This window comes from Lactuca saligna, chromosome 7 (assembly GCF_052625555.1).
Source record: "Lactuca saligna cultivar CGN05327 chromosome 7, ASM5262555v1, whole genome shotgun sequence".
Taxonomy (NCBI): domain Eukaryota; kingdom Viridiplantae; phylum Streptophyta; class Magnoliopsida; order Asterales; family Asteraceae; genus Lactuca; species Lactuca saligna.
In genome coordinates this window covers 8132536-8148804 of record NC_136423.1, presented here as the reverse complement: position 1 = coordinate 8148804, position 16269 = coordinate 8132536, and the positions used below count along the sequence as shown (strand labels likewise).

Genomic DNA, 16269 nt, shown 5'->3' with positions numbered 1-16269 from the left:
TTATAGGTAATCTTTTGTTTATTTTTAATGGCTTCCCAGCGACTATGAAACTCAATTTGTTGATTGCATTGTGAAACAATTTCCACATTTAAAACACTATCCCTCCACAAGAAGTAATTATTATAGTTTTCACGTATCCTATCTGATTCATACCTCATCACTCATGCAGGTGAAATCAACATTTCAAAATGGAAAAAAAAAGTTTAATTCAAGGTGTTTGGGGATACTTAAACAACACCTCTGACCCCTTTTAGAAAGTTGTTGTCGATTTAGGTCAAAAAAATCTTTTCTTTTTGGCTTTTTACCATTTCTATTTTAGAATTATGTTTATAAATGAAAGTGTATGGCACCATCACTATCGCACCCTCTTTTAGCCGGTGAATGTGAATCAGAGAAATTCAAAAATACTTATGTTCTACATAGTTATAGCATGTATGTGGGTGTTTTGATATCCTTATTCTATTTCTATGTGAATGTGGATGTACTGAATATAGAAGTAGCATCCTACTTTCATATTGTTTCAATTTCTTAAAAGTATGATGTTGTATAAAGAAAAAAATCAGAAGTACGATGCTATTCTTGGTTCACTTTTCAAAATATAATAGTATAATTGGTTTATTTTTGAAACTATGATGCTATAAAAAGCTTATGTTAGCTTTGTATTGTTTTACTAGGTGCATAGGTGTATGCAGGCTTTGCCATATGCCTGCTATAATAGAAAAAAATTAGAAGTTCATAAGAAGTATATGAAGTGCTACATACATAAAAACATAAATTTCTTGAGTTGATTAACCATCCAGGTAACAACTCTTTTCTAAACGTATGCACTTCATAAGGTTATTATTTTTATTTGGAAAGTTCAAAACTGATGGGTTTTAGGCATAAGAACAATTCTATGTGCTCATACAAACCCTAATGCTTGATCTAGGTTTCTCTATTGTACATGCAATGAATTCAAGAATTGAAAACCTTAATCTAGTATACATAATTTCGAAATTAGCTAATAACATCATATCTAGATGCTTACCTCTTCAAATAGTGGCTTGAATCTTCTTCTCTTGAGCATAGAGTCACAATTGTAACTCCTCTAATGGATCAAAAACACCACAAACAAGAAGGAAACTTTAGAGAGAAGGGAGGATGCTAATTTTCGGCCCTAGGGTTTCCTTGGAAGCAAGTGGGCAAAAATTGAAGCCTTGGGGTCTTATTTATAGTGCAAGCTGCTAAGGTTTTAGTCTAAACCCTAATGGATAACTTAGCCACCCAGCAGCCCAAGGAACCTTCTAGAATAAGGCCCGTGGACAAAAATATGATGATCTTTCATCATAATTTCGTTCCCCCTTAGTCCATTAGGATTCCTAGCCAAACACTCAACTATCACACATTTGACAGTTTATGCCCCTTTATTTAATTAATCTCTTTTAGTCACCAAATTAATTCCTAATTAATGTATGACCAATACTAATTAAATAAATATGATTTCTCCTTTAATATATTATTCTTATAATATATTAATAAACCATAATATCATCTCTCTATCTCTCCCCCTCTCTCTCTCTCTCTCTCTCTCTCTCTCTCTTTCTCCTCAAATTACCTTGTCAAGTTGTTTCAGTGAAGGCAACCAAAAATGACCATGCACAATCGGGTCAAGTACATACCAAATATAGTTACGGACTTAGACACTATTCCAACAGTCTCCCACTTGGATAAGTCTAGTAACTATATCTTATATATGACTTCAGGATCCGATCAGCAATCGTAGCTCTTATACGCTTCTGTCAACTCTGATCAAAACTAGTCATTCAGATAAGGGATCGTACAATCCTCTGTTCTAGATATCATGCTGTCAATACTTATTGTCTAACATTTGTTTCTCGATCTCTAATTTGTTTGACATAGAATTTAGTTGAACACATCAACTTCATCCTAACCGGGCCCGACACATATGTCAAACCAAATCACCGAGTGGCCAGATATCGTTCTTACCCTCTTAGGATAAAAGGAACAGAAAAACTTCGACTTATATGCTTTTATCACTCACCAGCTAAGTCATACACAACAATGTGTTTTATAACATCAAGTTACTGATGCATTTTCATATTATCAATGTACAATCAACTAGCAAACAATAACCATATCTCTAGGTTCCAAGATCATATGATATTATCATCTTGCGATCACTCGTTATAAAAGTAGTGATACCAGCAAGCACAAGTTTATTCCAATGCTCAAATCATATTCATAAGCACTCATGAACTTTGTAGCAAACCTTTGTTATGCCCAAAACCTTTTAGACAACCTACAAACAAATTCATGACAATCTTCATTCACATCTACTTCCAAAATATGAACAACTGTGGACTGTTCGAATAATCTTATTATTCAGGAAGTCAAAACATGAAAAATTAAAACAATAGATAAATAACCAACACAAAATAGTAGCTTTACTCATAAATAACACAACTTTATTTATTCATCAAATGTCAAGTACAAATTATCTATTACACGTTTCATATCTATCTAATCCAAACTTATATCATCCTTCAGCCCAATGCTCCTAGCGTGCTACAAATGTTTGACCCTACTCAGTCCCTTCGTAAGGGGATATGTTGGGTTTTCTTCTAACGATACCCTCTTCATAACAAGGAGTCCTTCTTCTACCCGATGTTTAATAAAGTGGTATTTTCTGTTGATATGTCGAGATCTGCCATGATCTCTCGGTTCCTTGGTTAAGGCAACCGCTCCTTCATTATCACAAAAAGTTTCCATTGGCTCCTTTATGGATGGCACAACTCCAAGGTCTCCAATGAAGTTCTTAAACTATATAGCCTCCTTTGACGCTTCACTTGCCGCAATGTACTCCGATTCGCACGTTGAATCAACTATGGTCTCTTGCTTGGAACTTTTCCAAGTTACTGCTCCTCCATTAAGGGTAAAGACCCAACCCGACTGCGATAGATAATTATCCTGATCCGTCTGAAAACTAGCATCATTGTACCCTCGTACCCTTAAGTCATCATTCCCTCCGAGGACTAGAAACCATTCCTTGGTCCTTCGTATGTACTTAAGAATATTCTTAACTGCAATCCAATGAGCTCTACCAGGGTTCCCTTGATATCTGCTGACCATGCTCAAAGCGAAGGCCACATCAGGGCGAGTACAAGTCATAGCGTACATGATAGAAGTGACTGTAGAAGCGTAAGGTACTCGGCTCATATCAGCTATCTCTGCCTCTGTACTCGGGCTCTGAGTCTTACTCAGCTTAGTATTGCTTTGGATTGGCAACTCCCCTTTCTTTGAATTTTCCATACTAAAACGCTTTAGTACCTTATCCAAGTATGTATCCTGACTGAGTCCTATGTGACATCCCCAAAATCACGGCCAGAAAAGACCGATTTTGTTTATGCTTTATGAAAATCAGAGTACTTCATTTTATAAAAAGGTTGCGGAATTTGTTCCCAGAAAAACAAGATAAATACGTTATTAAAACATTTTCGAAGAAACGTATTTTTATTCATCTTAAAACGTTTGGGATGTCATCGTTAATACATAAACATAAGCATAAACAGAACTTACAATTATTTACACTATTGATCTACATCTCTTTAAATCTCTCAGTGTAATATCACTTCATATCGTCACCTGTGATGTAAATAAACTGAGTGGGTCAGGTTGGGAAACCTGGTGAGTACATAGGGTTTTCAACCCACAATAATATAATTGTTATGTTCAATCATCAAACAATTAACCCAATTACCCATCCCCGTTATCTTCTTTACTCCTAAGAGTCATCTATCCTGCATTCGTTTATTCCAAAGTCCCTTACTTCCAGGGTTATAGGACTGGCACTAAATCTATAGCTGCCGATGTTCGTTCATAAAGCACTAATTCCATAGTTGCTATAGTCTATTCATCGGGTACTAAATCCATAGCTACCAGTATTTATCTAATAGGTACTAAGTCCATAGCTACCAATGTTCAACAGGTACTAAGTCCATAGCTACCAATTCCTACAGGTACTAAATCCTTAGCTACTAGCGTCTAACTAATAGGTACTATGTCCATAGCTACCAACTCCCAACAGGTACTAAATCCATAGCTACCAACGTCTAACAGGTACTAAGTCCATAGCTACCGGTGTTTGTCCCATAGGCACTAAGTCTATAGCTGCCAATGTATACTCACGTCATCTTCTATCTCTCATCATTTATCTACCCATCATCATACCCAACATATTCGTATATATAAAATACGTATACAGTTTAAATCCTTTAAAACATGTATAAAACGTTCATCCAGCATAGACAACAAGTATTCAGATAATATGCACACATAGCACGTAGTTTATATAAAATACTTCATATCTATGTGTAAGATGAAAGGGACTATGCACTCACCTCATAGGCGGTGACTCAACACTCGGACAACGCTTCGATACTCTCAAAGCAAATTCCTTCGATAAAACCTAGTACCAATACCACTAGGGTTTAGTCTAACGATAACCGTGACTAATTAATAGTCTAGCTATTATTATTATTATATAAGCGTTAAATAACACTCAATATAACTCATAATAATAGCCCAAATAATTATTTTCAGGTCCTAATAATGTTACTATAATTAATTATAAGCTATATTAAAACTAGCGTAGGCGTAGCTCACTTACAACGGGTTTTTTGCAAAACCGGGCTTCGCTGGAGCAGCGTTTCCCGAGCCGAAAGGCTCTTTTCTCGGAGCCGTCAGGCGCTCCGGGGCTTCCGCCTCGTGCTAGGGAGTTACCCTAGGCTTTAGGGGGTTAGGGAGGCTTAGAGAGAGAGTTTAGAGAGAGAAAGAAGGGTTTGAAGGTGTGAGAATGAATGGAACCCGGCACCTCTATTTATAGGGGTGCTGACTGGTCTACTCGCCGAGTTGGTCCATGTGGTGGCCTTCTGGTGGTGCCACGTGTCCAATTCTGGTGGTGCCACGTCACCCCCTATCGCGTATCAGCCTTCAAACTTAGAAAAATCATAACTTTCGCATACGAGCTCTGTTTTCGACGTTCTTTATATCCACGCGTAGGTAAAATCAAGATCTACAACTTTCGTTTAGACTCCGTTGGCTAATTCTTAACCGATCTCAAATTTAACAGTAGGAGGCGTTTAGACTGTTAAATGACCGCGAAGAATTCATAACTCCTTCATACGGACTCCGTTTTCATCTGTCTTTTTACTGTTAAGTTCCTATTAATGAGATCTTCAACTCTCATTTAGGTCACGTAAGCCAAAAACCGCTCGAACTAAAATTCGAGTTTCGGGCTGTACACTGCTAAGCCGAATCTTAGAAAAATCATAACTTCTTCATACGAAGTCAGATTTGGGCGTTCTTTTTATGGATTTTCTTGGTTTAACATATTCTACGACTTTCATTTAGATCACTAAGGCTAAAAAGTCCTCCATTGTAAATTCACTATTTACGCTTCTCGGTGCCGTGCCGGTTCCGTCGCGAAACTTCGACGGGCCATAACTTCTTCGTTATAACTCGGATTTCGGCGTTCTTTATATGTACGGAAACCTTGCGACATATTTTAAAACTTGGTTAAGACTATTTATTCTAAATAATCTTTTGTCGAAAAGTCATTTTCGACCCCTATTGCCTCTAAATTGACTAGCCCGGATCTGCGGGCGTTACATCCTATCAGTCTCTTTTCCCTGTTTCTCACTATCCTTATTCCCAGAATATAAGCAACCTCTCCAAGGTCCTTCATAGCGAAACACGTCCCAAGCCAGGACTTGACCTCCTGTAAGGTTGGGATGTCGTTTCCTATGAGTAGTATGTCATCAACATACAATACGAGGAAGCTCACTATACTCCCACTGGCTTTGACATACACACAAGATTCATCTTCGCTTCGCAGAAAGCCAAACTCTTTGACTTTCTCGTAAAAACAAAGATTCCATCTACGAGACGCTTGTTTCAATCCATAAATGGATTTCTCAAGCTTGAACACTCTATTTGGATGCTTCGCGTCGATAAAACCCTCTGGCTGATTCATGTAAACATCCTCAGCCAACCTTCCATTATGAAAAGCGGTTTTCACGTCCATCTGCCATATTTCATAATCATGAAACACAGCTATTGCAAGCATTACCCTGATAGACTTTATCTTCGTAACTAGTGAGAAGGTCTCAGCATAGTCAACTCCAAGAGTTTGAGTAAAGCCCTTCGCAACCAATCACGCTTTATAAGTGTGCACATTCCCATCCATGTCTGTCTTCTTCTTGAAGATCCACTTGCACCCGATTGTCTTACGACTCGGTACATTTTCAAACAAATTCCAAAATTGGTTGTCGTATATGGACTGAATCTCGCTGTCCATCGCCTCTTTCCATTTGGCAGACTCCAGGCCTGCCATGGCTTCCTTATAGCTGCTAGGTTAGTCCAAATTTATTAGTGTTTCATCACTAATAAACGTATCCCCTTCAGTAGTAATATGAAAACCATAAAACTGGGATTGAACACTAACCCTACTGGAACGTCTAAGAGGTAAGGACTCGTCAACGGGTTCAGCTGGAGTTTCTTCCTTGGGTTGAGTGCCAGTGTTAGAGGTTCCTTCATCGCTTTGATCTTGAATCTCTTCAAGATCAATTTGCCTCCCACTTTCCTCTTGACTTATCAGTTCCCTTTCTCGGAAAACTCCTCTTCTAGCAACGAAGACAACATTGTCACTCGGTCTATAGAAGAGTTAGCCAAAAGACTTCTGTGGGTAGCTGATGAAATAACACTTCTCACTACGAGGCTCGAGCTTGTCGTGAGTCTCTCGTCTTACGAAAGCCTTGCAACCCCAAACCTTGATATGTGCCAATGATGGAGCTTTCCCTGTCCATAACTCGTAAGGTGTCTTAGTAATCTTCTTGGTGGGAACTAAGTTAAAGATATGGGTGGCAGTCTCTAAGGCATACCCCCAGAAAGCTATTGGTAACGAAGCCCGACTCATCATGGAACAATCCATGTCCAACAAGGTCCGATTACGTCTCTCAGCCACACCATTCAATTGTGGCGTTCTCGGAGGCGTCAATTGTAAAACCATTCCGCATTCCTTTAGATAGTCGTGAAACTCAAGACTTAGGTACTCTCCTCGACCTCGGTCTGACCGAAACATCTTGTTTTTCCTGCGCAGCTGATTCTCCACTTTATTCTTGAACTGTTTGAACTTTTCAAAGGTTTCTGACTTATGCTTGATTAAGTAGATATATCCATATCTGCTATAATCATCTGTCAAAGTCACGTAGAAGAGGAAGACATCCCTTGTGGTGGATCTAAAGGTCCCACACACATCGGTGTGTGTGAGATCCAATAGACCCTCACCCCTTTCACAAGTGCCAGTAAAGGGTGACTTGGTCATCTTCCCAAGTAGACAAGATTCACACACGTCTTCGCCCTAAGGTCCAATGACTCCAACACTCCATCCTTTTGGAGTTGGGCTATGCGTTTCTTGTTAACATGGCCAAGGCGACAATGCCACAAGCATGCTTTGTCTAGACTATTAGACGAATCAATATTCAAGACATCATTTCCTAAATTATCAACAACCAACATAGATTCATAAATCCCATTACAAGGTAATGCATTGAAATAAAAGACACCATTCAAATAAACATTAATAGAACCATTATTATTATCAAATGAGTACTTGAAACCTTGTCTAAACAATCCATGAAATGAAATGATGTTCCTTGCCATATCTGGCGAATAACAACAATTATTTAAATATAACCCTAATCCATTACTCAACACTAAAGAATAAACTCCGCTAGCTTCTGCAGGTAAGTTTTTTCTTTTATTTTTTCCTTTGAAAATCAAGTTCAATAAGTTTTTTTTCCCTGAAAATCGACTATTAGATGCCCATATGTTGTTATTTATTTATTTTTTCTTTTCTTTTTATAAATTCATCACATATTACTATGATCTCTTGCAGATCCACAACTTTTTTTACCAATTCTCTAAATCTCTCTATGTCATTATCTAATTTTGTATCTCTGTATTTTCTCATCCCTCTACATTTTACTTTTCTTATTCTTTGTATCTCTTCTCTTAATCTATCTTTATCTTCTCATTTTCTACATCTTTTTTCATTTTCTCTATCTCTATCTCTTTTCGTTATATTTATATCTATCTCTTCTCATTATCTCTCTATATTTTCTCATTCTCTTTATCTCTTCTCATAATCTCCTTATCACTTCTCATTCTCTCCATCTCTTTTCAAATTTCTATACATCATTATCTCTTCTCATTATCTCTCTATTTCTAAGTCTTCTCATTCTCTCTAGATCTCCATTTCTATAATCACATATTATCTTATCCTAAAGTAATCATATATCTCTATTCCTAAAGGAATCACATATCTTTATTCCCGAAGGAATCAATTTTCTACATTACTAACCGAATCATCTTTCTACCTTCTCATACTCTTTCATAACACCTGACACATAACATTCTATCACATCATTTCATTAAGAAATCTTATACCATCAATCAATCATTTAATTTATTAAGCACTTAAATTAAGCATCCATCTAGTAAATTCTGGGTATTTAACATAATATCATTAACATCTAACCATGCACACATATTCATTCATAAGATTATAATTTGTATAATCAAAATCTAATGAGAATTATAACCTACCTTGATAGTTACTAAAAACTAACTACTATTGGCTCCAAATCTTCAATTGATGCTCTTGATCCATTTGCTTTACCCAAGGCCTGTTCAAACAACGTAGCAAGTTCCTTATAACTTGTCTTAACTCATTAAGAGCTTAATTACTATTTATATAAAAAATGATTACTTATTTGATCATAATTTGACATCTCGACTTTCTATCTCAAAATCAATCATGCATGAAGAAGTAAGCTCATATATAACTTAATTCATTAAGCTCTAAACTCAATTCTATCATATCATCACTTTCACTAGTTAGGGTTTGAAACCTTAACTATCTATAAATGGATTTCACTATGGAAATCATATTCAAAGCTTGCCTAAAGCTTATAAACACTCTCAATAACATACAGATAGAACTATAGGTCGATTAACTCAAGCATTCTAATTAATCTAACAATTTCACAATTGAAGCTCAAACCTTCACTAAAGAGAGAAATCATTGCCTTAAGACAAAAGGATGTTAATCATTGCAACCCTCCATCTTTATCTCATCTTGGCATCAAAATTGTCCTATCTCATCTCTCTTTTGAATTTGGGGAGAAATGGTTTGAATATGAACCCTTAACAGGTTTAAACCTGTTTCCTGACTGTGAAACCACGTCGTGACAACCAGGCCAGTACGCAACGGTACCTCTAAGTGTGTTGTGGTCTCCCTTTAGCTGAGCTGCGATGCCTTTCCATTATAACATTCTACTTTTACTTTCGCACCGTGCTAAGCATCTAACACGTCTTCAAAGTACGTTGCCGTCTACTTACAATGATACTCTCTTCATTTTTACTGCTTCACAAACTGTATCGTGTCAAGGGCCTTACCGCTTTATGGTTTATGCACATCATTGGACTTCTTTGTTGAATTCTTTATAACTTTGAGCAATTTTCATTCTAACTTCAAAAACTCATAACTTTTTCGTTTTAAACCCGTTTTCAGTGATCTTGATATCCACACGAAGGTGAGAATGAGTTCCATAATACCATTAAGTCACTTCGGACTTAATACTTATAGGTCCTAATCCATTATATCACAAACTTGACAATAAAAAGCATAAAATTCCCATTTTATGCTTTATAGCCTAAATGCATAATTTATTGCCTTTCTTCTCTTGAACCCATTTATCACATCTCATAAAAGTGACTTAGACATATCTAGACTAGTTTCATGAAGATACATATTCTCAATTCATGAAATTCATATAAATGATCAAATTATTTTTTTAGTAAAGAAACTCTCTCAAAGTCAATTCTTTCTAAATTTATGGTTAATCCGAATATGAATATAATTTTATAATTTTTAATAATTTAAAAGTATAAATATTATCAATCAATGATGTTATTTGGAATTTCGGAGGCCCAAATTAAATCCCTCACACCGATTCATCTGAATATGAATGTAAATTTACATTATAATGAATACTCAAAATTAGAATGGATTAGAGATATGAATTATGTGTTCCCTCGTGTTAACTCTACCAAACCAATTTTGATTGATTGTTTTACACATGTTAATATAAGACGTGTTTGATTTCAGCGTAAACTTATTTTGTGAAACCCCAAGGCAAATTTCTAATGGCAAATTTATATAAAAACTAAAAAGGCACAAAACCGCTTTAGTATTTTGATATATATATATATATATATATATATATATATATATATATATATATATATATATATATATATATATATATATATATATATATTCAGGTTTATTTGAGACCATTCTAATTTTGTAAGACCGTGAGATCAAATCTAAAAATAATTTTAAAATGCAAAATAAATGGAAAAATCCAAAAATTCTTTTAAATATTATTTTCAGAACTTGAATTAACTAAAAAAAATAAAAAAAAATATATTTTTTTTTGAAAAATAAGTGAAATATTCTAATAGAATATTACACTGACATATTCTAAAAAATAAAATTAAAATGCAGAATAAATGGAAAAATTTAAAAATTCTTTTTTTAAATATTATTTTCGGAACTTAAATTAACTAAAAAAAAATAAAAAAATAAAAATAAAATGCATCTCACGATCTCACAAAATTAAGCCGTCTCACATGAACCTAATCCTATATATATATATATATATATATATATATATATATATATATATATATATATAAAGAAATTATCGATATATTATTTTAAATCTATTTTTTTAAATGTACAAATTCTTCGTGCTAAGAACTTGATAAATAACACTTATAAGACATTATTTTTTCTAATAGTGATTTGTAAAAAAATATGTCGAAACCAAATATTAAAAAGAAAAATTGAAAAGGGTTGTTTTGGTTTGATCCAAAAGCCCCAAAGTAAATCATTAGGCCCAAAGACCACCCAACTACCGATAAAATGATGAAAAACGGTAAGTTGTGGGCATCAGAATGAAGGGGGCATGAAATTTAGTCGAGCTCTTATGTGTTATGGGCATATTAAATTAATTTTCGGCACAAATACAAAAATTGATCTAGGGCATGAGGCATTCGGCGCATTGAAGTGTAGTAGAAGGCGGCAAAACGCAGCTCAACAATCATGCCAAAAAAAATCAGAAAATGAAGAGTCGATCGCGCGGAATAATCAAGCCTAAATAAGAAATCGATTGAAGCAACGGTGAGTTTTTTTTTTTAAGAATCTACTTTTTTTTTTATTTTTTTTTATTTTTTTTTTTATCTTTTTTCTTTCATTATTTAAAGTTTAAATCAAAATCTATAATTCCTAAACTCTGAAATCTGAAATGCTGCATCCGAAATAGTAACCTTTGCGTTTTGATTCTTTTTCTTTCGAGAATTCTGAATGCATATTTGTGAAATGGATTTGTGTGGTTTGCCTTAGTTTGTGGAATCCCTGTAAATTTTATGATTTTTGCATTTTTATAAATAGAGCCTAAACTGGACGGTTTTGCCCTTAATTTGAGTTTGCCTGTGCATTTTCTCTTGAGCTGCTGATGTGTAACATACTTTTTGTCCCTGAAGATGGTAATTGAAATTTCAAGTGGAGTTGGATGTTGTTTGAACTAGATAAAGTTTCTTTTGCAAGGTTCTTACAAGTGAACTATTTTCAAATTGGCCTTATTCCTGTAGCTGATAATTCTAAATCACAGGCTTTGTAATATTTTACTATTAATTTCTTCAATGTTATCATTATTAGAAGATCAGTATATTATAAACTTTTGTACAAAATTGCAAGTATTTTACTTTCTACATACTAATTTTGTGCAAATTGGTCTCAATATCTTATATTTTTCAAAATACGATGTCTTAATAAGGAAAAGGTTGGAAGTACAATGTTGTAATTGAAAGAAATGTACAAAATCTTTTTCCCTTTTCAGATTTTAATTTCTTGGATGTGTTGATTACAGGTTGACATGGCGAATAGCAAGTATGAGTATGTAAAATCTTTTGAAATTGAAGATGAAGTGATGTATCCCAACTTAGTTGTAGTTCGAATTGATGGGTGCAATTTTGAAAGGTAAACTTACAACAATCCATAATTCTATATTTAATTCATCATCATCATCATCATCATCATAACCTTGTACTAAATTTGTCAGATTTTCTGAAATTAATGAGTTTGAAAAACCAAACGATGAAAAAGCTTTAAATTTGATGAACTCTTGTGCAACCTCAGTGCTTGAGAAGTATCCAGATATAATCTTGGCTTATGGTTTTAGTGATGAGTACAGGTGAGAATTTCATTCTCAATATTATTATTATTATTATCATTGTTATTTTATATGAATCTTTAGTTATAGTTTTCTAATGTGAATTGCAGCTTCATTTTCAAGAAGGAAACCAAGTTTTACCAAAGGCGTGCTAGGTGATAATTTAGAATAATGATGAGTTTTCTTAAAGTTTGAAATCATGATTTGCAATCTTATAAATAATGTATCATTGGGTTAACAGTGAAGTTGACACTGCAGCAAGATTCTTTCCCTCATTGTCTCATTCTTCACATCTTTATATGTGGAAAAATGGAGGGAATTCTTTCCTCAAAAGAACATGAAATCTACTCCTTCATTCAAATCACGTGTCATATGCTGTCCATCAATGGAGGTTCTTCAATCATATCTTGCATGGAGACAAAGAGAATGTGAGTAGATTACATATATATTTTGCTAATATGCTATTAAATGATGTACATTTTATAAAAATCAGGTTACATATTTCTATTATGTTGCTATTATGTTAATAGATGAAGGGTAATTTATAAGTTACATGTTACATATTGTTATTATTAGTAAAAAATAGTGCCAAATATTTTTCTAGTATGATTTTTTTTTAAAAAAGAAAACAATCTTTCTTGTATTTTTTTTGTGTAGGTCATAGCAAAAACCAATACAACACTTGCCTTTGGATGTTGATTAAAAGTGGGAAATCAGAAAGAGAAGCACATGAAATCTTGAAGGTGTGTATTATATTTCTATATCCTTCATGTCATTTTTTATATTCTAAATTGTTTATTATATTTATAGGGCACAAAAAAACAAGAAAAAAACGAGATCCTTTTCCAACAATTTGGTATCAACTACAAAAATCTTCCACAAATGTATCGACAGGGCTCTTGTGTTCTCAAGACAGAGGTTGGTTGTTATATCTCATAATTGTTATTTCCATTTATATATTATTATTATTATTATTATTATTTAGTTAATAGTTATTCCTTGAGTATTTATTCACTTGAGTATTCATTTAATAAAGAACTAATTATAGTTCTCATGTAGGTTGAGGATACCTTAAAGATCCATGACAATGAACCCCCTGTCACAAGATTGCAGAAGAAGGTCATAATCGTCCATTCAGAAAATATAGCTTCTAGAACCTTCTGGAATGATTACTCCTGTCTTTGCAAAGATCTAAGTGGCTTTGAACAAAATGTGAATAATATCAAACAAGAGTACATGAAATTGTTTCAGTTTGAGAACAAGTTGCTCCCATTTACTTGGATTGTAATCAGAATAGATGGCTCTCATTTCCACAGGTAAATTAATAAATAATAAAAAAAAATTTAATTCAATTTTTTAATTTTCTATTTGGTTTCTTATTATTATTTTTCATTAGATTTTCTGAGGTTCATGGATTCGAGAAGCCTAATGATGAGCAAGCTTTGAAACTTATGAACTCATCTGCAGTTGCTGTTTTAGAGGAGTTTAAAGACATTGTTTTTGCATATGGAGTAAGTGATGAATACAGGTAATTTTGTTAATTTGTTTTTATTATATTATTTTATTACAATTAACATATTTATTTTCAGCTTTATCTTAAAGAGAAATACTCAACTGTATCAAAGACGCCCGAGGTAAGTCCTAAAGTTTATAATTCTTTTTTTTTTTTTGGTAATTACATCAAAATAAGGAAAAGAAAAATTGAAAAATACCGTTTTTGTCCTTGCAGTGAAATGGTGTCTGCAATTGTGTCATTCTTTTCTTCAACATATGTGATGAATTGGAAAGAATATTTCCCTAAAAAAGAGTTGAAATTTCCACCAAATTTTGATGGAAGAGGTGTTTGCTATCCATCATATGAAATTATTCGAGATTATCTTGCTTGGAGACAAGTTGACTGTGAGTAAATTTTTGTATATTTTTTTTTTTTATTTTTTTATATATAATTAACAAAAAGATAAATAATACTATTTTACATTTGTGTGAATTTTTAATTTTGTTTTAATTGCTTTAGGCCACATAAACAATCAGTACAATACTTGCTTTTGGATGCTTGTCAAGTCTGGAAAAACCACAAAGGAAGCTCAAAGTCTCTTAAAGGTCACAACTTTTCTTATAATTGTCTCAAAAACACCAATTTACACACTTAGTTACATTAAAAGGTAATCCCTGTTCCTTTTTTACAATTTTGACCCAAGATTTATATTTTGTTCCGAATTAGGTCCAAACTTTTTTTACAATTTGTTTTTACATGTTCTTTGAACTTCGCTTTTTACAATTTTTTTTTTACTTCTTTTGTAGCTTTTTTTTTTTCCCAATGTCCTCTTACATATATTTCTTTTCGCATGTTTTTCTAAGATATTTTCGTTTTTATAATATAGTGTTTCTTTGCAAATTTGTTTTCTGACTTTTTTTTTTTTTTTTTTTTTTTTTTTTTTTTTTTTTTTTTTTTTACAGATTTGTTTTAATGCATGTATGGTTGTGTCAAACTCATTTTTGGACATTTGTTTTTACATATTTGTTAAAAAAAAACCTAAGTTGTAAAAGAAGTTGGGACAAAAGGGTGTAAAAAAGTAAATTGGTGTTTTTAAACATCAAGTGTTTATTTATTTATTTATAATTTTAAATGTGAATGTTTGTTGTAAACAGGGTACTCAAACACAAGAGAAGAATCAAATGCTCTTAAATCTATTCAATATTGATTACAAGACATTACCCATCATATTTCGCAATGGCTCCTCTGTATTTTGGGACAAGGTCATCTCTCTCTCTCTCTCTCTCTCTCTCTCTATATATATATATATATATATATATATATATATATATACATTTTGAAGTATGTTATTGGTTTGACTTTTAATTTGGTGATTAATTTTATACAGGAGATGATGTTGACAGATAATGGAGTGATTACAAAATCCTACAAGAAAGTGGTAGTGGAACATCCCAACATAATTGAAGATTGCTTTTGGGAAACACACCCGCTCATACTTCAAGAGATGTCCCCAAGATCATGAATCCTTTTTTTTTTCTCACACCAGTTTGTGGCTAGGTTTTGGATCCTTTATATTTATTTATTTATTTCAAGTTAAAGTCTGTTCGAGAATTGGAATCCTTGTATTTTTGTATAAGGTTTAATGACATTTATTACTAGAACAAAAATACTAATACAATTTATGTCAAGTTAGAGGAGTCGGGAAAATAGAGTTACTTGTACTTATGAGCATCCTAATGGTCCAACAAGTGGTTTCAACGGAAGATATTAATGTTCATATAAGAAGAGAAATAAATGGTATGTGGGTATGTATGATGGTTTTGGTTTTCTTACTTGGGACGATGATGGGCATTATGCTTTTGAGTATGTTATTTTGCACACGATTGATGGTCTCAAACTCTTTAAAAAAGAAGAATGTGCATTTGATTACCTTTCAAAGTGTAGCATTTCACCCAAGCTGACTACCTTTTTGTGTGTAAATGAAGCATTAACACATTCATAGATTGCACGGTGACAATGCTATTAGGAGAGGCATCCACATCACGAATCCAAATGTTTTTCTCGAACTTATGCTTAAGTATGAGTGTAAACTAGCTATATCAATCATTTGTTTGGATAACTTAAGGGTGCTACTTATGAGGATTTTATAGATATGGTTGTTTTAGACGTGGATTTTGGATCCATTCATATGAGGAATGTTAATCACATGTGAAACAGTGTGGTCAAAATCACTAGGGAGGTTGCCAAAAAACACTTGAGATGCCGACCGGGAAGACCAATGAGCGTGAAGTGTCATGAAAGTGCATAAAGGAGTTTCAAGCTAAGGTCAAGATAAAATAAAATCAATTTAAGGTGTTTTTATTAAGTGATGAGAACGGGGAAATAACCGATAAAGATATAATGATACCAAACGAG

At 33.4% G+C, this 16269-nt stretch overlaps 1 protein-coding gene across 1 annotated transcript; it reads left to right on the top strand.

Moving 5' to 3' along the window:
- Nucleotides 1–11067: 11067 nt before the first annotated feature.
- LOC145005725 (tRNA(His) guanylyltransferase 1-like) lies at nt 11068–15666 on the top strand. Its single transcript, XM_078964835.1, has 14 exons — nt 11068–11308; nt 12057–12166; nt 12249–12380; nt 12470–12514; nt 12618–12787; nt 13017–13102; nt 13170–13277; nt 13419–13675; nt 13756–13887; nt 13949–13993; nt 14089–14258; nt 14374–14459; nt 15009–15116; nt 15242–15666. The coding sequence occupies exons 2-14, from the start codon at nt 12063–12065 to the stop codon at nt 15374–15376; spliced, it is 1578 nt and encodes a 525-aa protein (XP_078820961.1). The 5' UTR covers nt 11068–11308; nt 12057–12062; the 3' UTR covers nt 15377–15666.
- Nucleotides 15667–16269: the final 603 nt, after the last annotated feature.